This window comes from Agelaius phoeniceus, chromosome 1 (assembly GCF_051311805.1).
Source record: "Agelaius phoeniceus isolate bAgePho1 chromosome 1, bAgePho1.hap1, whole genome shotgun sequence".
NCBI classification, from domain to species: domain Eukaryota; kingdom Metazoa; phylum Chordata; class Aves; order Passeriformes; family Icteridae; genus Agelaius; species Agelaius phoeniceus.
The window spans coordinates 131,563,072-131,585,474 of record NC_135265.1 but is presented as its reverse complement, the minus strand read 5'-3'; the positions used below and the strand labels follow the sequence as shown (position 1 = coordinate 131,585,474).

The 22,403-nt window shown below is 39.9% G+C and overlaps 1 protein-coding gene across 1 annotated transcript in view; it reads right to left on the bottom strand.

Annotated features, from left to right (window-relative positions):
• The window catches only part of STK3 (serine/threonine kinase 3), a 127,138-nt gene extending 104,981 nt beyond the window's left edge, over nucleotides 1–22,157 (bottom strand). The window contains exons 1-4 of the mRNA XM_054640889.2: nucleotides 21,888–22,157; nucleotides 14,999–15,079; nucleotides 14,434–14,562; nucleotides 12,369–12,483 (exon numbers count right to left, since the gene is read on the bottom strand). Of these exons, the coding sequence (XP_054496864.1) occupies nucleotides 12,369–12,483; nucleotides 14,434–14,562; nucleotides 14,999–15,079; nucleotides 21,888–21,910 (348 nt within the window). The 5' untranslated portion in view covers nucleotides 21,911–22,157. The remainder of the gene's footprint in view (nucleotides 1–12,368; nucleotides 12,484–14,433; nucleotides 14,563–14,998; nucleotides 15,080–21,887) is intronic.
• Between the last annotated feature and the right edge of the window lie 246 nt (nucleotides 22,158–22,403).

The following is a 22,403-nucleotide window of genomic DNA, read 5'->3' as shown; positions in this document are numbered from 1 at the left end:
GGTGCATTTTACATCAATTTGAATAAATCATGGGTGGTTTGTTTTAGCTGACTTGTCTATATTTAAAGTTTGAATATCATCCCAAAATAGACAAATTCTAAAATATATCACTACTAAAGAATAAGTAAGTTAGTTATCTGTCTGAACAACAAAAGGCAAGTGTGTGTTCCTAAGGAGGTAAAATCACTAGCTTTAGTTCTTGAAAAATTAGTGGCTGAGGTCCCTGCTGACTGAAAGCTAGGCAGTGTTATTCCAGTTTACAAAAAGGGCATGAGGGAAGACCCAGGAATCTATGCATATGTTAGTCTAATCTCAGTTTCTACAAAACTGATGGAGACCATCATACTAGGTACTACTGAAAGGCTTCGAAAGAACAATGAGATCATCAGGCACTGTCAACATGGGTTCACAGAGAGAAATCCTGTCTAATTTGATACCTTTCTATGATGAGGTCACCCATCCACTGGTTTTTAGTTAAGTAAGGCTTACTTACCTCATGGCATCCTTCTGCAAGATGAGCAGACACACAGTGAGCTGGAGGCTGAAGGGCAGGGCTCAAAGGGTTGTAGTGAATGGAGCTACATCTGGCTGGTGACCTGTCACCAGTGATGTACCCTCAATTCTAGGGCTAATTTTGTTCACTACTTTTATCAATAATCTGGATGCAGGAATTGAATGCACCATTAGTAAAGTTTGCTGAGGATACCAAAGTGGGAGATGCTGTTTGAACGAAAAGTCTTGCAGAGGGATTTGGACAGAATGGAGCACTGGGCAATGATGAACAGGATGAAACTGAACAAGCTTGAATGACAGATTCTACATCTGGGATGGGTAACACAGGGACAAGCATAAATTGAGAGAGCAATGGCTCAAGAGCAGCCCTGCAGGAAGGGATCTGTGTGTGCTGGTCAGCAGCAGGCTCAGCAGGAGCCAGCAATGCACCCTGGCAGCCCAGAGGACAAACCCCTTCCTGGGTGCATCAAACTCAGCATCCCCAGCTGGTGACAGAGGTGACTGCCCTGCTGTACAGCCTTGGTGCAGCCTCTCCTTGAGCTCTGTGTGCTGCTCTGGGCCCCACAGCTGAAGAATGAGGGTAAAGGATGAGAATGTGCCCAGAGGAGGGGAAATAATGATTTTTTTTTTAACGTGATAAAAAATAGCATACAGTTCTTCTTTACAGCATAGAGACTAGCTGACACACAAACTAATGCAAACCTGATGGAATTTGTGGAAATAAACAGAGGACACTTTTATAGCCTACCAATTGTTGGAAGTAACAAGGGACCAAAGTACATAAAAACAGATCCAAAGCTCCTACAACTATTCATTTATTCACAAAACCACAAATAAACTCTTAAAATCCACATCAAAACGCTTCCTAATTATGTCTCTTCCCTTCTTTAAATCAGAATCTGTCCTCATAAGCATGGTTAAAAGTCGCTCTCTAGGTAGTGCAGTGTCTGTGTCCCTACAAGCAACTTTCAACATACAAACAGCTAAGTACAGAACCAGACCATTACATGCTTTGTCACAGCAGACAACTTGCCATCTACTCAATACCCAGTACTCTCTAGTTCTAGAAGTAGTTTGATATTGACAGACATGCAATGCCATTGATAATCACCACACAGAACAATTAAAAGAAACAAAACTATTTCATATTAATATAAAACTATGTTCCAGTCAATGCAGCTATCCTGATCTAGATGTATGATTCTGACACTATTCTATTCCTGATCAATCTGTATGGGCAGTATTTTTCCTAAACAAGTTGGTCAATTTTATTCTGAGATTTTCCATGCACAGCATCATTCTTCCATCAGCACAGCTCTATACCTTGCACCTTAGTATAATCTCACAGTCATAATCTTTCTGCTTCATTTTTGATTTCTGTTAACATGAAGATCCTCACTTAAACCCTTGTGGAACATTTATCTCTTTGGTATCTTAGGCTAGTTCTAATCCTGTATGCTGTCCCTTTGACAGGTTGGGGCTACCCTCTAAATAAGAGTCAGCCATGGAAAGCTTCTAATCCTTCACCATCAAAACCATATGCAGATTATATATTAAAAAGAATGTGAATGATAAAGGTGAACAACTCTACAGCCTACATAAAATACAGTAGACATGAGGACAATCTTAAAAATCAAAACCTGGAGCAAAGCAGCAAATTCTAGTGTTCCACATCTATTAGGAGACTATAACAGACATCTAATTCACATATTTATATCTAACTGGCTATGGATGCCACACACAAGGGAGAATGAGGGTTTATCCAGTCCATCACACACCACCTAATCCATGCAGCTGTTGGGACAACTCATCCACAGGTTCTCTTGCACACATTCTCCTTCCTGAGGCCCCTCTAAAGGGGTCTGGGTCAGCTGAATTGTTTTAACTGACTAAGTCCATTCCCAGCTGCTCTTTTTACACTAATACATGCACATTAAATCTGATGCTTCCAGGAAGTATCAGATTACTGCATCTAAACACTCTGATTAGATTGAACACATTGGGTAGATCCACTCTCATGGCAAATAAAGGAGCCATTCTTCCACCAGAAGCTATGAAGCTCAAACATTTCACATCCTATCATCATCACACACCTCTCTCCTATTCTTCATTTACACAAAGACAAGGCTGGACTAAGAAAAAACCTGAGATTCAGGAGAGAAGGGCAAATAAGCTGGGAAGAAGAGATGACAGTTCCCACAATACCCTTCCCATTTGTAATATTTGACATCTCACTTAGGAAGTAGGCAGCAATCTTCAGAGAGAAAAAGAGTTGTTACAGTTCTAGCCTGAAGGAAGTTGCCACTACCTGTTACAAACTACACTGTCCTGAAATTGCTTTCCCTGAGCCTCCCTTTCAGGGAAGTTAGACCCTTTTTTGAGCAGATGTATATGCTATGAGTAAATACAGTGCTCTTCAAACAAAATCACAGCCTCTTGTCTTGGAGTAAAGTACCAAATCATGGCATTACTTAGGACAACAAGGTTTGGTCTAAGTCTGCCAGATAATCTTCACTTAATCCTAACTATCTAAGGAGACACCTCAATATTACAGTAATGGACAGAGTAAGAACTCACTGCCATAAAACCCAAGCTGCACATAAAATCATACAGAAAATATGCTGCAATAAATATAACTACAAACATTCACTGTACAGGTGATGATCAGTGTTAGTATTTTTAAGATTTGTTTTTCACTACATAATCCCAGTAACATAAATTTAACAATATTTAATGAGTATAATATGCAAGAGACCTCATCTTCTCTTTCCTTTAAATTAGCATTTTTGTACTGGATTATTAAAAGGTAGTGCTAACACATCAGTCTTCTATGTGTAGTTTGAAAATTACTACAGCCTAGCAGCTGTAGCATAAAATTACCTAAAACATACCTAGTGGCTCATAGGAAAAACTATTACAGGAAATCTCATGCTTAACATTAGCTAACATTAATACATAGACACAGGCAGATCAAGAACTGATCAGAATATGAAAGTCAGACTCTTCAGCCCTTCATTACCTAGTCCCAGCATCCTAGAAGATATCTATGAAGTACTGAGCCAGATATTGAGCACAACCTTAGAAGTAAAGCAGAAAAGTACAGAACCCCTTTAGCACTGCACTAAGTGCAGATTTTAACTATGATTCAGTAGCACATGATTTGGCAATGCTACACAGAGCTGTGATCAGCACCAATGTAGTTAGTTTGGTTGTGCAAAGTCCTCTTCTGACAAGAATAAGGTCAAGAACTGCACTGGAAGCCCTTAACACAGGTCTGCTAAAACAATACAACTGTATGCCTTTCTAACAGGAAGCACCTATCTGAGTTGCCACTGTTTAAAGCCAACTTTACCATCATAGGGAACACATCTGCTAACAGCTCACTTGGCTCACAAGGTACACAGCTGCGCATACCATCCCCACTGGGTCTCACAGCATCACCAAGAGAGACCTTGTACAATCTTATAAGCCAACAAAGAACTGGCTGAGCATAAAGGGCAACCTCCTAGAAGTATGAAAACAGTCTTTCCTGGCAGGCGAGGTAAGTAAATACAGCAGAAGGCCATCTTGAGCAAAGAGGGAGATGAGAACTCATAAGTGAGCTGAAGCACAGAAAATAAGGCATGCAAAGCACAAAAACAAATTACTAAAGATAAATAAAGAAGCACTGCCTGGATAGTAAAGAGCTGAATTACAAATGCCAAGAATAGGGTGGACTTGCATCTGGAGAAAAAAACCGGAGACAGGAAGAGGAGGGAGGGAGGGAGGGAGGGAGGGACTTTCTGTTGAGTGGTCAGTCTGTTAACAAGCTATGCAGAAATCTCCCAAACACGTTCCTTGCATCAGTCTTTAGCAGGGTTTCTCTGACTCTCAGTTGTCTCTGCCTAGTAGCAAAATGGAACAAGTTCGGAATTACTCTAGTAAATTGGACAAATACAAGCCCATAAGAACAGATAAGATACATCCAAAGGTGCCAAGAAGCTGGCTAATGTCAACTCAAGGCTACCTCTTATCAACTTTAAAAGATTACAGCAATGAGGGTGTCCCTTACAACACCATCATCTTCAAAATGGGCAAAAAGAAGGACCTGAGCAACTACAGGCTGATCAGCTCATTCTCAGACCCCAAGGTATTATGGGGTAAATCCACAGAGAAGCTAATTTTGTTTGTGTTTTTAGACACAAACAATAAAAAAGTGACTGGGAACAGCCAGCCAAGTTACCCAGAAGGAAATGATGCTAAATTAACCTGGTCACTTTCTTATGAGGGTGAAGAGAAAGCTGAGGATGTCATTTTGTCTGACTTTACCAAGGCTGCTGGCAGCCTCCAATCTATGTTTTTAACTAAATCTGGGGAATCATGGAGAAGATGTAGAGAAACAACCAGCTGGACTGCCAGGCTCAGCAGTGGTTCAACATGTAACCAAGAGCCAGCTCTAAGCAATATTCTCAGAGACTGATCATAGGGTGAATACTCCCAACATCTTGATCAACAACCTGAACAATGAGGAGGAACACACCTCATCGTGGTTTGTGGACGACATGAAACAAGGTGGAAACAGCCAATACACTACAGACAGGGCAGGGCTGCCATGTAGAGGGATCTCAACAAGCTGGAAGAATTAGCTTGACAACAAATACAGTAGTTCAACAACGGCAGAGTCCCACACCAGGAGAGAACCACCCCATGCCATGAGCAGTAGGGACTGAGAATCCACGTGGCAGGGAACATTCCTCCAGGAAAGGTTCTGGGTGGCCCCAGAAGACAAGCTGAACATCAGTCAGCAACATCAGCAATACACCCTAAACATAGACTGGCCTTCATTAGGAAAGCACAGTCAAGTCAAGTAAAAATCCCCCTCTATTTAGCATTTGTGAACACAAATCTGGAGCACAGTACCCTGTTCCAGGCTGCTATAAAAGAAAGGCTGACATATTGGAGAGTCCAGCTAGAACTGGACTATGAGGGGCTAGAACAAACCAAAACAATCCTCACTGAGCATACAAGAAGAAATTAAAGTTCTCGGGGCTAGAGAAAGAGACTGTTGAGTCTCACACTTTTCAGATTGTTAAAACTGATCTGAACAAGGTCCTAAATACTAACTGGACTTCCTTCCTTGGAAAAGTAGATTCACCTAGCTGACTTCCAGAGGTCTCTTTCAAATTAAAATTATCACTTATTCCAAATCAGTGGTACACTGTTCACCTCTTTCCTTACCACCTCTAAAACAGACATCCAAATTCAAAACAGTAGCCTTTCTTTTACCTGCAGTTTTTTGACATTTCATCTGCTTCCTCGCCACAATAATATATAGCAATAAACCCACCTAAACTTTAAAGACTCTTTTATTGTAAAATAAAATACACATGGAAGACCATAATGAAACTTGGCTCAACTCCTTGAATGGAGACAAATTTTATTGCCCAAATTACAACTTCATATGCAGAGAGGTTGACTCAAACTGGAAATACATTAAAAATTCAGCTGATATTTCTGTCTCTCCAACACAAACAATGATGGGGTTCTTTTGAGAGGAAGGAGCAGTGTGGGAAGGCAATAAGGTTAACTTCCACTCCTTACTACAATAGGAATAAGATTATGTGTGTTTTGTGATGCAAGTTATATACAGGGTACCAGTAGATGACTGATGAAACATTCATTTAAACAGCTACCTTTTATTGCAAGATTTTATTATAAATTTCTTCATATTCTATGTTTACACAGTCATTTCATTGTCTGAGCAACTTAAAACTGGCACTAACTGAAAATTATTTACAAGACGGGAAAAAAGCTGCTGCTTGCATTGAATAATTCTAACAATTTTTATTTGAAAAATTATTTGAGTGACTGACTTCAAACCACAGATGCAACTTCTGCTATTCTCCCAGAAGTTCCACAGATTTTCTGAAACATGGGTGAGGAAGCAAAGGAAATCTGTTGACTGTGCAACTAACCAGACTGTTCAGATCAGAAAAAATATGAAAATCCTACCTCCTCCTAAACATACCATAGCATTGCAGCATTGCTCATCTTTTAGCAGTGACCTGACAGCAAAGAGATCAGTAGCAAATATAAACATTGTGAAACCCAGGAAATACAACCATTAGAACTGAAGTAGTATTGTAAACTTTCTTCCAAGAAGTACATTTTTTAAAAGGAAGGTAGTTATATAATGCTGAGCATTTTAGTATTACATGGCTAGTTTTAAGACAGCCCATAAAATGAACTGCAACATTTTATGCACCTGTAGGAAATCACAGAAATATAGAAATCATCCAGGAATCAAATTCTTCTTAGAACTGACTGGTAGATGTTCATGTCACAAGATTAATAACAGTATTTCTTTTAATGGAAAGAGGAAGGTCAGATAAAGTTTGGGGAGAGATAATTCTGTCTTCAGAGCAATTGTTATAGTATTTTACAAAGAAACACAGGACTTCAGAGGATGTATAATTTAATAGCATATTAGTCCTCACTGAGTGAGCATGATCTGCTAACACTGTAGAAAAAGGGGAAGAGAGGACAGTTAGCGTATCCCAAAGCACATTTACCAGAGGATGCTGCATAGCCAATCTTTGTTTTGAAACTTCCCCATTTGCATGTAATACATACATAGTTATTTTGGAAATGGATGAATACCAGTGTAGCTCAAGTTTCTTTTTCTTTCATAAAAATTAGCCAACACATAACTTGCATCTTATTTCTGGCATACAAAGATTTTTCAGCTCAGGGAAAAAAATAATTTTCATGAGCAAACTTCCAAGCAGATAAACACAGTTTAATGCAACACTGAAAGAAAGATCTATCATTCTGAGAGTCAGTATTTTTAAGGAACTTACAATGCTACTCTAAAGAACTAAGGAAAAATAATTCCCAGCATTTATATAGCAGTCAATCATTCAGAGCCATAGTAAGGATTTTATTAGACAAGCACTGAATAATCTCAGCATTGCATTGCAGAAGCTAGTATAAGCTAACCTGCTTTGTAAGGCTAAACACAGAACAAGGCAACCAGGACATTTGTGATCAAGTCCTTTCCTCCTTTTCCTCAACCCGCAAAGTAGTTTAAGAATGTTGGCCTAAAGCTCAGTCTCTGAAGAGTAACACAGCTGATTAGCCCATTGAGTCAATTCATCACCTGAAAGGCCCACTGACAGAACATGGTCAGCAGCACAGCCAGGACTTGTCCATGGACATCAAGATGAGATAAGCAAGTGAGCCAGTGCAGAAGGAATTTCAATCTTTGTGTATGGACTGTCTGGGTATTAATTAATCCACGTGGGTTCAAATGAGGAAGTGATACTGCAATAGATGCTACTTAAAATGTACAAGAGGTACTCGGCCCTAGACAGCTGCTTTACAGCTAATAATCACATGAACTTTAGTGAAGCAAAGGCCTACAAATTGGAAATATTTTAACTGTGAAATTACTGAGAAACATGACTGCTTAAAACTGCAAAACAACACTCTTATGAGCAAAATGCCTTTAGTCCAGATAACAAAAGATTTACCCTGGAGCCCTATGGTAACATACAGAGAAAGAAAATCCAGCAGGACATTTAAATACAGCATCCAGAGATTTGGATACACTATTCACTCAAATTAGTAGAGCTTAAACACACAGAAAAAAAGTAATTAGCTAAGAAAACATGGCAGAAGCTAATCATTAGGAGTACATGAGGCATTACATATGTAAAAAGTGGCATGTAAAGGAAATAATTTTAGATACAAAATGAACAATCTCTGGGCCCAACTGCACACTGTACCTGCACAGCGATCCACTCCTACACTCGTGACTTAAAATACTGACCCAAGTAAGACAGGTTTGTCTGATAACCCTACAATATAGCCACTACCTGGTATGTTTCAGTCAGCTGAATTTGGTCCCCAAAGAGTCAGGATTAGAATGACTTAGTAATCATGATCAGTGGATGAGCAAATGCACCCTCAATAATTATTAGAGAGACAAGGATGGTTGTCTGTAAACACTCTCCCCTATGTTAAGGGCAACCAGTGAGTGTTGCTTCACACTGTAATTATCTCATCTATTGACACTGAAAGTCAGTCTCTGACATGCTCTTCCTTCCCTTTCCACAGTGCTCATTCCTTGCATCAGATGAAGCCACTGCGCTGCCACAGTAAGTCCAGAGTTAGCTCATGAGGGTGGGGAGGACAGAAGAGAGAGGAAGTTTCCCCATTCTATCATCAAGCTTATCGAAGATCACCCTGCAGCCACAGACAATCGCTGCATCTGAGGCATGGAAAAGGCAGGAGGAACACACCAATCAGGTTGGAGGACAGCAGCAGAACTGCCCTTCCTGGCAGCAGCCCACAGTCTGAATGCATAAGATACATGTACCTCCCAAACCAGTCTCTGAGAAAAGCAGACAAAACTAGATCTAAGCTTTGCTGCCCAGGACTGATGAACACCACACCCTGGATGAGCTAACAAGCACCATGGATTTGCTGAAGTGCTGCTAATCTGCCTGGCACATTAGAAGACTCCAGCAGAATCGAGGGGTCCATTTAACTTCAAATTAATGGCTCAGGCCTCTTGGACATGAACCTGCTCTTGCTAAGCTGAAAACTTCTCCATATGAATGGGCTCCAAACAGTCACTAAAAATTACCCTAACTTTGGATTCTGTTTCCCTCGGTTTTCTTTCCACTAGAACAGTGGAAAAAAGCCCAGTGTTGCTCGCTTTCTAGACAAACACAATTTTTGAAAAACAGAAACCACTAAAACAGAAGATGATTAATAAATTCTTAGTTTTAGAGACAAGCAACAAAGGCAAACACATATTAACGTTTCCTCTCCAAACAGGAGAAGAAATCCACCTTCTCCTATGACCTGACTTAATAATCATCCTAAAATAATTTAGGTTGGAAGAGATCTTTAAGATCAAGTCCAAATGATAATCCTAATGGCCATTGCACTAAAGGGTTCTTACTTCAACTCTCTTTATTTCTTTTCCTTAAATATGAGAAGCAGGAAATAAAGGAAACAAACTTTTCCTTGGCCCAACCACAGTCTTCATTTGACAATTTAAGAAAGTTACAGAATACATAACTCTATGTGTCTGACTATATTCAGTAAATATTCTGCTAAAATAAGAAACAACTCTCTCCTTGTTTGCAAGTATATATCTTTATTTTCTTATTACAAAACTATTTCTTATTTCCATTTAATGAATGAATAAATAAATAAATAAAATGTAAGGTCATCAACAGAATGCTCTCAGAAGTACTTTAAGCAGCCTCATTCCAGTAATAGTCACAAGCTTCCCACCACACAGTCTGAGTGATCAGGCCACTGTTCCACAAAGAGCAAGAGCATTCAAACACATCCAAAGCCTCTGCCTAAACATTCCAAAACTTTCAAGACAGAGGCATAGAAAGGGAGAAATTAAGGCGTTTGCTTTGCTTATTTTTTTTTTTTTATAGGCACTAGAACATTCCCTATTCTACACTAGAATGAAAATTCTGTCCAGCCTGGTAACCTTCCTGAATATAAGTACATGCCAAGTAAACTGTCATAGTTCTCTGCTGTGTCTTCCCAGAGATCTGAAGCACACGGACTTCCTGCTCCAGTCATTACCCATTTGAGTGCACAGTCATTTTTTCCTGGTCTTATTTAGCTGCCTTTTGAAAATCAACTCTCAGCACCTACACAAACTTCTGCAACTATACAGTGACCCTCATCATCATGTGCAAAGAAAAAAATTTTTACTTTGCATCTACTGTGATAAGTGAGCTCTTGTTTTGTAATAAACAGTAAGATACCCATATTTTACTTTCTTGGTGCTACACCTGGTTTTCAAAACCTTTCACCATGTTTCTCCCTCCAGGTACCTCTTCTCATCACAGAAATATTCAAATGCATCTGACTATCTGCTTCTAGAGAAATAGTCTTTACTTCTGATCACCCTTGTTACCTTCTTTAACTTCCATAGTTTTGTTGTGTCCTTGGTACCACTGTAACCTCTGACAACCACTTTACTTATTCATCTATTTCTGAAAGTTAAGCTCAAGCACTCATGAACCTCAATATAAAGGCTTTGCCTTCCTCACCAAGCCAAATTTATTTCTTCACATTTAGTTGTGCTTATTTTCTCAGTACCACAAAGCCTTGCAAGTCTTTGCCAGTTTCCACTGCTAGGAATACAACCTCTGTCACCAGTATTTCTACCCTCTTTGTGAAACAGGATAGCACAGATCCATTTCGTAGGCCAAAACACTCTCTTTCTTATATTTGAAACAATCACCCACCTGTGACAGAACTTCCCACTTACTCCAGATTACAGCTGTATTTGCTTGAAGACCTCTGGTGTGGAAGTCTGTCCATAAACCTTTCAGCACATCCAACCAACTTTACATCAGCCAGCATTAACTGTGTCCTTACCAACTCCTTCCCAGAACTCTTCTAGCCATGCACTCCATGACTTGCCTTTAAAAAAGCTTTATCATTGGTATCCATGCATTTACTGATTATTCTGTGTCTTAAAACAGAATTCATGCTATTTAATCATATGGACCTTAACAGCAGTAGAAGACATAGTTTGTCTGATCATCAGTATGCATTTGCTCCTAGACTCCAATATCCCTTCCCCTCAAATCTTTAATTCATCTACTATGTCAATATCCTACAACAGATCTAAGAAAAACTAGATAGCCCAATTTTATATAAGTACACACACACATTCATTTGGACACCTTTTTTAAAATAAAAATGCAAGCACTTTCTATCAATGCACAAACAAGTTTGCTCCTTTTTTTCTTTTCTTAAATTCTGTTTTAAATGGATTATGGTTTGTTTTGGTTTTTTAAATTCTCAAGTAGCTTGTGCCATTTCTTACAAGAGCTACTGATCCTTGGATAACATACAACAGCAAGAACACCAATTTTGAAGATTGCAGAACTCCAGCAATCTCACATTGGTTTTGTCTTTTCATCACTTCAACATCACAGGAGCCCCAACACAATCCACCTTCTCCAAAGGGGCTCCCTTTAGTCTCGACATCACCACAACTTCCTGATAAACCTGATTCCATTTTCTTTTATGTCTTGTTTTCTAAACATTGCTTTTCTCTCCTTTACTTTCCCCCTCTGCTCCCAAGTAAGGTGCAAGGAACATCTCAAGGAGTGTTTACAAAATGTGAAGCCCAGCAAATAGTGTCACCTCAGGGTACCTACTGGTAAAAAGAATACCTCATGTTACAGCTTATTACTGAAAACAATGGACTCAAAGGAATTCAAGGCTGCTTGACACCTACAACAAAACACTTTTCAGAGAAGCTGTTTCTTCATGCAAACTAACAATACCGGCTTCCCACAGGCTTCCTCTATATTATTGCTGTTATAAGTCCATGAAGACACTTCCATACAACCCTCATTTTGGTTTTCTCTCACATTCCTTAGTTGGCATCTTTTCCCCTCTCATTCCTTGAGTAATACCAGTTATTTCTCATGCTCCCTAACCACTGAGTGAGAGCAAGACAGTTATACACCTGTTTCCAAACTATGCAGCTACTAAGTGGCTGCTGACAGACTGTAAGGTAGAAGGGGTAGGGGAAAGAAGCCACAGCTTTGCCTTCTACAAAGCAGTAATTTTTAAGAAATTCCCAAGATCTTTGTATTTCAAAATGCATTTGCTTCTGCTGGTGACCAGACCAGAGAGGAATGCACAATGACAGTCAAACTGCATGAGCTTTTTTCCTGGGAAGCAAGGCACAGATAGGCCCCTTGGCATCAGCCAAGATCTTGTCTTGTAACTCCAGCTTTTATTCTGGCTTCCAAACTTAATTCACAAGTTGATTTTATGAACTTCTATCTATATTTTTTAAAAAAACAACTCACCGTTTTATTACGCAGTCTAATTATGTCCGAAACAGAGCCAGCTCCACAGTATTCCATAACAATCCACAGATCTGTGTTCTTAAAGTAGCTGCCATAGTACTTGACAACATAAGGACTAAATGGAAAAAAAAAGGTTAAATAGATGAATTCTTAGTAGAAGACAAAAAAAAAAAAATCACCAGCACACCTGTTGTTAAAAACTGTTTGACATAGCTAAAGAGAAAATGCAACCAAATACATTTTAAATTTGTAACTAGCTTAACTAATGCCCTTTTAGAGTAAATTATGATTACTTAATAAAATGATAAAGGCAATACTATGTATCTAAGTTTACCACAATCTTCAAATACAGACCAAGTTTTCCCAAACATCAGTCATCTGATAAAAAGCTTTGTTTTTCCCTCCTCTAAGACCTCTCTTGAATGCTTCTCTTCTTAGAAAGGCTGCCTTGTTTTCTTCTCTCCAGAGCAAAATCACATGGAAACTCAACCATGTTTTCCCAGTTTTGCAAGAATGAATTTATTTCAAGGACAGAACTAGACTTTCTTATTAAAGAGAATCTAGTGCTGGTTTGAAGCCTGCTGGATTTGCAAATGCTTTTTATACTCAAGCATCTCATGAGAAGTGATAGTATTGTCACAAACAGAAGGTACTGCTTTGCTACTCATCAGTTTGTCACTTAACATAATGCTTCCTTGGAGTCACTTGCATAAGAAAGACAGATAGACATGTGGTAAACATATAAAGAATCATCCTTCAGAAGTTATTAGATGGTGTATTTAGGGAAATACAAGACTGAAGGTTTGGGGTGGGGTTTTTGGCAGGAACTGAAACAAAGAAGGCTACAGTTTGATTGTCATCTATCACCCACAAAGTCAGGAAGTGAGATACTGAGATATCAGACAGTGGTTTCTCATCAGAACACCTATATTACGGGGTAGAATCAAACACCATTTTGTTTTGGAGCAAGGAACTGTATTTTAGGATCAGCATTTCTGGCAGCAACATTCTTCATAGAGACAACTGGTTGAGGACCAGAAGAAGAGAGGACCTATGGTTGCCTCCTGCAACACGGTATCTTTACAAAAAGACAGGTCAACACTATCAAAAAACTATTTCATTTAAGAGCAACTGTTAGCACTAAATGAATTTACCTTTTCAGAAGGAAAGGTGGGTCAGTCTCCTCCTAACTAGTCTAAACGTCCACCATTTACAAGCATGACACACTGATCTTGCTCCTTATAAATTCATGAAGTAAGGAAAGCTGTATTACTTCTAAAGAAAACCCACTGATTTTTGTGACCATCTCTTACCAGATTTACACTATGCCAGGATTCCCAGCAACAATTGGGTATTATTATCAATCAGGACAAGATGATCTTCTCAAAACATCAAGTGCTGCGAAATCTCAAAACACTGTTCATATTTGCCTAAAGACTGACACTAATAGGTTTGATTTTGAAGTTGTAGCCCAAAACTCCATAGACAACAGAAATAGCAAAGTAATTTCTGCATCCTTGCATTAAGGCTTCCTCTTTTACAAGACCTGCAATCATAAAATCTGTGAACAAGTGTAAGGTAACAAGCCACCAGCACTTTCACAAGACTGCTCACATTTTGAAAGGGATGCTCTCACAGGGAAATGGCAGCCAAGAAAATATTCTTCTGGAACTTAACTGCTAGCCATTCATCTTCTGCTAGAAATATCTTTATCAATCTTCTGAAACAGGCAGACAGAATTTCACAAAGCCCAAGACATTTAAAGGAAACAGTAACCTTTAGCCTTAAGAGTGCAAGTAAAGTGAAGCAAGCACGGAGAATTCTAAGCAGAGGCCAGTATTTCCTCTTTCAACAGTTTTTGTTATGTACACTATTTGTACTTCCTTCAATCCAAAGTAAGGAGAGAAGGAGATCGACAAAGTGGTTCCTTTAATTAAAAAAGTCTATGTTGGACAATTTACTTTCCATGAAAAAGTTGGCAGCTGCTTATATTTCAGCTATTTTCACAAGTAGAAATACATTTTCACATAGACTCTTAGAAAGGGAACAGAAATGTCATACCTACCTGTCACATTGTTGCATTATAGAGATTTCTTTAATTATTTCTTGAAGATCTGACTCCACAGGGACCTGTTTAATTGCTACAACTTGTCCAGATTCTTTGTGTATTGCTTTAAACACGCTACCATAAGACCTAAAAACGAGACAATTTTTTTAAAAAACAAGGCAAACTGCTCCTGATTTCCATTATGCACAAAAAGCCACAGAAGCCATATGTTCATGCAAAAGTGTGAGCATTTTTCAGGCTGCAAAAAGATCAGTTCTACCAAGACCTCAGGAAAGACAGAAGAATGCTTTGTCAAGACAGCAGAAATTTTTGTCAAGATTTAAGAGTTTCTAATTCCATTACAGGTGCAAGTACATTTGCTGCGTTAACAAACAACAGACATCAAAAATGCATAAATATATAATGGAAAGTGTAGAAATCTACCAATGCATGCATTTGCTTTAGTAGTAAAACTTGTCTGTAGAGGCATTTACAGTCACTCTCTCTGTAACTCAATATTCCAACATATGCTTTATGTATTGTTTCCCTCTGATCCTATGCCCCTGTAAATAGCTGTACTTACCCTTCACCAAGCTTCTCCAGAACATCAAAGACTTCTTCAGGCTGCTTAGTTAAACTATCTTCACTTAGCTTTTTCAGTTTGCTAAAAGAAAGACAGAAGTTATTTATTTTTGGGGGGGGAGAAAGAACTCCAGCAAATTTTCACACAAGCAAGCAGACAGAATAAATTATTACAAAGAAAAATATATTCAAATGAAAATAAAATACTTAATGTGTAACAGCAATCAAATTTTAATTAATCTTATATGATAGTTGGTTAAGTTATGACATTTTTTGTCACTATCACTTTCCCATTAATGTTTGCTCAATTCAACGCAGCATGGGACCAATTCACTCTTCAAACTACTTCCTTTGCTGAAATAGAAACAGACAAAGAATGCAGGAAAGTTTACCTTCCCTCAAAAAACAGCATGCAAACACATGCCCCGTACTGCTTAGGGGATGCCACACTGTTCTCTATTTATAAACCAGTCCTTCACCCACATGAAGTACTCAGTTTCTAAATTGTACCCCTCATCAGCCAGTGAATGACATCATTAAAAGCAGAATTCTGAAGTCAAGATGATTCTGGGAGTATATGGGAGCACTTCCCAGGTAGCAGCAGAAGACTGAAATTCCAAAAGCTGAGTACTGTAAGAGCTGTTGGGGCAGCTTCTCTTGCATCTCAGTAAACGCACACAGGGACAGGATGCAACGAAATCTCTAATTACATAACAGCACCGTATTTGCCCTTAGTTCTCTCTCATACAATCTCAAATCACTCAGTAACACCCTATGATTTCTTCCAGCACTTTGAACTCCCTTTTACCACCATTTGTTAGCCTTTACAAGCAGTCCTAGCCTTTCCCTGGTCTCTAGCATTGCCAGCTCTCCAGGCCCCCAGACTCCTGGCAAATCTCAAAACACAACTCGGCTGCAAGCTTTCACTAGAGCTAACAGTGAACACAGCACAGGAAAATATAACCACACACACATTGCACCAGGGATGGGGGGCTGCAACATGTAAATCCTTCACCATAAAGTTCTAGGGAATTCTGCTGCAAGACTGAAGTAACAAGTTGACTCCTACATGACAGCCTTCTTCTAATAAAGTAGAAGATGAGCTGAAGAAAAGCTGGTGCTGTAGTGTTAAATATAGCCAATGTATTCCATATGCAGGAGGAGGAAAAGGGGAATGAAAAAAAGGAAACTTTGAAGAACAGCAGATCATTAAGAACTTATGGAAAGTAAGTTATCCCACAATACTTTCTAGAAACAAATATGGAACAGGGGAAGGAAGAAGGGCATGGACAGAAAAGATTGACAAGTCTTAATAGTGGAAGAACAGTGATCTGAAAAAAAAAAACCCTTCATATTAGGAGATGCAATTCTGTGATAGACAAAATCAATAAAAATTAACGTGAGTGACCAATGAGGGAACTCATGAGTCAAAATAGATTTGTAATTGCCAACCATCTAAGTAAAAGCAAAGAATTTAAAGTAATTGTAAAAGCACACAAGTCATATGGATTGGTGTTAAACAAGGGTGCACACATTTATACATCAAGGAACAATTTCACAGATGTAGTAATTACATGAACACAAAAAGCATCCACAATCAGTAAGAAAAGGTGGACTAACTACAATAAAGACCATGCAGTTTGCTACAGCAAACAGTCAAGAAGCTGGAAAGCCTGTGTGTTTAGGGAAAATAAAACTCTTCACAGCAAAGGAAAGGCACAACTCATCAACATGGAGAAAAACAGCAAAAAAATTCAAATGAAAACAACTAAATAATGTCTGCAAAACTGCCCTACAAGAACAAAACTGTTTTCTTTTTCACTCTCTCTGCTGGCTAGACACTAGAAAGTGGAAAGACAGAACCTATACTTTGCAGAGAAAACATATATTTCATTACTGAAAAAGCGTATGTTGAGACAAATCAAAGAGGAAAAAATATTTTGCTGGTAGGTATTAAGGTAATAAATCATTCATTTTGTTTCTTTGTTCCAAATTTTTTCCTCTCTGAACAGAATATATGCAGCCTTAAAGACTGCATTCAAGAATAACTTGCTGCCATCATCCCCTTCTTGCCACCAAAAAACCCCATGCACAGTATGTTTATAATATAAGCAGAGCCTTGAAAAATAAAAAGCATAACCTTTAGCTGAGTCTCTCAGTCAAAGAGCTGTGTAACAAAAGACGTACTAAACAGAAAAGCAGAGGGCCTGAACTTTTTAGCAAGAAAAGAGAAAGTATACAGCACCCCTGACTGGAGATGCCCACAAGAAAACACTTCCACCTGCTCATTAACACCTGCTAAAATGAGAAAGAAGAAAAAAACGAAAAATGCATACCAAAAGGGTTCCAACAGCACCATTAATGGCAAAGCATTGTGAGTGTTTGAGAAGAGTTAGTGAAACAATCACTAACAGCCATAATCTGATCAAAACCAACATCACTGTCAAATAACCTTATCTGGAGTACTTGAGAAGCAACCAGGAGATTAAAAAAAAAATAAGCATTCTGTAGTTTTAAAATTATTTTCATATTATCCAATCCTGACACACACGTTACAGTACCAAATCACACTTAACACTAAGGCAGCTTAATACAAAGCCTATTTCCAGTGAGAAAGGTACTGGCCTCAGGAATGTCATCACCAAATACCCTGCTCAAAGCACCTCCCACTCCTTCACAAGCACTGTATCAGTTCAGATGCTGGGTCCGGTGTTCAAGTGGTAGCATCAACACCACAGGTCTTTGAACCATAGAAAAACCCTAATGACTCAGACATTCTAATGATTTCTGTTTCGGGATGTTTCAATAGAATATTCAGTTCCTGGAACTCCAGAACACCACGCGACACATCCTGAAGGGCTGCAGTGAAGACAGCACTTATGAAAACTCTGGGAGAAACGTGGAAGAAGGTGGTGACTGGTGTAACTGGCTGCAAAGCACCAGCAGCATACAAGAGGAGACCAGAAATAGTATCTTGTTGGTTAAAAGCAAGCAACAATCCTGGGACAGAGAAACACATCTAAGACTTCAGCATCAGCTCTTACTGGCAGGGGGAAGGGGGCAAGGTGAAGAGGGGGCAGGAGGCAAAAATGAAGAGACAAAGGGTACAAGAGCAATAGGAGAGAAGGACAGAATGTGTCTCACTCCTCTCTCCCTCATTGAGCCTCTACTTTCATAACACAAGCATTTAAAACAGAACAAATAAATCAGTAAATCCAGGCATTGCTTTATTCTGACCAAAGGATGCAAGTGCCATATGTGTGTGTGAGATATAGATCTCCATATATGAGAAAGTCCAAAGGAGATGCAAAGAAGTTGAGTATAAAACCTGGACAGAAAGTTGTTCTGGGTTATTTTTTTTCTCTAGAATCTAAAGTATGAGGTGGTGGTTATGAGCTATTTTAGAGGTCTTCCAGAAGGGAAGCTGTTCCTTAAATCAGAAGGACTAAGCAAACTACACTTCTGGGAAAGACCTGTGAAAATTATTTTCTTGTTCCAAGAAGGTTTGACTTTCCACATAACATCTAGTCTCTTAACAAGGAAAATACATCCTAGCAGATAATTATACTTTTATAAATCCAGTTTATATGAGAAAACATTAGTTCCTAGTCTGACCAGAATCTTATTTGCCATTGAGTACATCAGCAAAATTCTAGCAAAGGAAAACCTAAGAGGCACTCAATCCCAGCACAAAGAAAAATCTGAACTGCAACATGAAAGAGCAAGAGATTTCCTCCCCAAAAATGAAAGAAAAAGTATGACTACAGTACTCCACAGTCATTTTATATAGATTTCACAAAATAAATTGGTGGTATGCTATAGAGGTAGGGATAAAAAAAGTCCCTGAAAGTTCAAAAATAAAAATAAAGCTGGAATAAAGAATAGAAAGCCATCAATTACTGTCATGAGTTACAAAAACCTGGACAGCCCCTCCAAGAAACATGAATAAATGTGGTTTATTGTGCAGAAGAACTAGCACATTGAAACATTTAAAAAGAATGGCTGGGATCAATTATACTGATATATTAAAAGAGAAGGCAGCAGGAGAAATCACTGCAGTCATCTGAAGTAGAGGCAGCACGTGGAAGCCTTGAGACATTTGCTCTGCTTCACAGCACTCACACAAGGAGAAGCAAGATGAAGACAGTTAACACCATTGTGCTGTGTACTTACATTTAGCCTTCTGCCAATAAAGCCCAAACATTTTTGTCCCATCATTTTCAGGAGGAACTTGACAACTGCCAACGTGTCCACCGACACAAACATTAAAAAACAATTTTTTCACAAACAGTTCATATTCTAAGAACAAGTTCTTCCTCTTCTCACAAAACTTGAAACGTTGTGCTTTTCAGTGAACATTAAACTCAAGTTTTTTAAGAAAGGACTGGAAAACCTTCATTAACACTCCCCATGCCTGTTAAGCAGCCTTTCATTTGGCAGCAGCATGCAGGAGATAGGCATGATTAAAAACTAACTACTTGAGAAAATTCTGTCTATAACTACTTTGTTTTTCCCTTGTATGTAACCTGTATCATCACATGTGAGCTTGCCAACGATATAGAAAAACTAAACAATAACAACAAACAAAAATTACAACACTAAGAGGCAAATTTTGTAACTATTTCAAGAGCGAATCTTTCTAGTGAGAGAAAAAAAACTATAGAGCACATCTAAAGTACAGTTAAAGATTCAAGATGCAAGAAAACACTGTGTCAACTACTGCACAAATTGTTCAGCATAAAATCAGAACATCTACTCTAAATTATTTCTAAAATAGAAAGTATTCTGAAAAGAACTCTTCCTTAAAAGTCTTTTGTTACTGTTGCAGTGCAGTGCAGCATTACTCAAGGGAAAAAACTGAATTATTTTGACAGCACCTCCATTGAAAAGTCACAATGGCCTAGAATGTCATTTGAGCACCATCATTGCTGCTTTCTGGGCTGTATTACAGATTTATGCAACAGACAATTGCATTGTGTCCTTCTCTACAAGGAAGTGGAGATAAAAGTGCCCTATACCTGTAAGGCAACACTGGGATTCTAGGACATCCCTGCAGCTTTTTAGTGTACATATGAAATTCTTGCTACCTGTAAACAGATGCACCACAGATATGATACCAAGAGATCCCTCTCAGTAACTGCTCCTGGGAACAACAGGCACCAAAGCAAAGAATTCTGGTGTTCACATCTGTTTTGCCAAGTAAACATGGTCCATTTCACAGCACTACCGCATCTAAGGACAGCACCAAAAACTCAGTCCACAAAAAATAATCTGCATCTCTTCTGGACTTGCAGAAAAAGGGGGTAGCCTAGAATAGTTGGGAATACCAACAATTGGGAAACTGTACAAAACTGCCAATAAAGGAGATATTACGCACAGCCATAAAAAACTTGCTTCTAATCTTAAGAAATAACATGAGTTAATATTTTGCAAAAAACTGAGTACAGATTTTCCCTTCCACTAAAGAAACAAATCTGAGTTCTCATCACGAATTTCCAGAAATAAGCTTCAAAACCCATGTGGAATATAAAAACATGCCAGAGTTTAGACATTCCCAAATCTAGTTCTTTCTGACCTAATCCAAAAATTTAAAAATCTCTTAGTTTCAGTTATGCCAGCCACACACCTCCAGCTAGGCAATAAAGTTACAGCAAATGCCACATCCACCCCAAAACATTTGGCAGGTTATGCTAACTTCACAGTTTATTTTCTGTCCTGCGATACCACCAGTTCCCAAGGTTTCCACTGCTGCTGGTGACATTGATTACTCCCCAGACATTTCCATTTCTTTTCCTAAATTTTTGCTGGTGCCTCTCCTACTTCCTTTACTTGAGCCATGCAGCACTGTCAGCCTGAAAGTACAGTGTAGGCCTGTCCCTTCTTACCCCACTGCCTGCTAAAACCACCCTAGATAGTAACTACAAACCAATCAATTTTCAAAGTTTTCCACAGTAGGTACTGTCACTTGATGTGTTATTGGAGAAGTCCTCAGATGTTTAAGACTACATTCTTTTTAAGTCCTATCATCCTACAGGAAACTGCTTTTAAAGAATTTTTTCTGAATGGGGAATGTACAGGTCTTAAAGATGAATGCAAAAACTGATATCCTTTATTACAAATTTATATTGTGTCGTCCCTAGATTTTTTCATTATCTGGAAGTAAAACTAATATCAGAGCTCAAAGACAGTAAATACGTATGTCAACCAAATAATTACATTCTGTACACGACACAACTACAGTCTGTGTATTGTACAACTATATCTCATTCCAATAGAAATATATGATTAAACTTAAATTTAACACAAAGCAAAATTGTTTTATGCACTAAGAAGTCAAATGATAAATTATTTTTAAAAACGAGCACAGTAATTAATATAACCTGATAGCCTATATATTTGAGAAAATACATCTACTGTGGGAATATTCCTGGGTTTTGCCTCTTCCCACTCCCTGATTTGCAATTGCAACTATGCAACGCCCACCCCCACAAGCATCCATCCCTCCAGCAGCAGAGCACAAGGACACTTTCCAACGTGAAAAGAGAACGACTCATGTGTGCTCCTGCCACAGACCTGAAACATCGAGTGAGGGACCCTCAGGGCAGGGGACTCTGCTCGGCGACCAAGTTTCCCTCACTTCATGTTAAAATTGTTGTGAACTCAAGCAGCCCCCAGGGGTTCGCCTCCGTCGGGGCATTTACTGGAGGCTGTATTTCGGGGCATCCACCCTACAGAAGACTCTTCTCCACGTGACAGAGCCCTCCGGCCGCTAATCAAAGCTCAGCACCGTCCCTGTCCCACCGCCTCTTCAGACACCCCGGCACCGAGGCCTCATCCTGGCCGTGCCACTGCTCCCGGGCGGCGAAGGGGCCGCCGCGAAGGGTCCTTACCTCTTGGGCGCTGTCTGCTCCATGCCGTCGCCGCCGCGGCCCCCCGGGGCCGGTGACCGAGCCCCCGGGCCCCGCCGAACCCGCACAGCTCCGGAGCGACCTCACCGCTCCTCAACGCAGGGCCCACGCTCCCCACGGCTGCACTCCGGCTGCCGCCACTACCGCTACCTCCGGCCGCGGCGGGGGCCCGCCCCTCCGCGCCGCTGATTGGCTACAGCCGTGGTACAGCCAGCGCTGATAGAGTGGTGTGGATGTCGCTCAGAGCGGCGGTGGCAAGAAAGCCCCGCCCACCGCGAGACAAGCGGGCGCTGCCGCGCCGGCGGCAGGGGAAGATCATGGAGGCCGCGGTGTTGCCGAGCTCCCGGCGTGCCCCGCGCGGCCACGGCCCGCGGGGCACGCCGGGAGTTGTAGTCCTCCCGCGGAACCCGCCCCGCCCGCGGGGCTTTCCTGTGAGCCGGGCCGTACGCACCGGCACCCCCGCGGCACCGTTCCGCCCCCCCGCCTCGTCCACCGGCC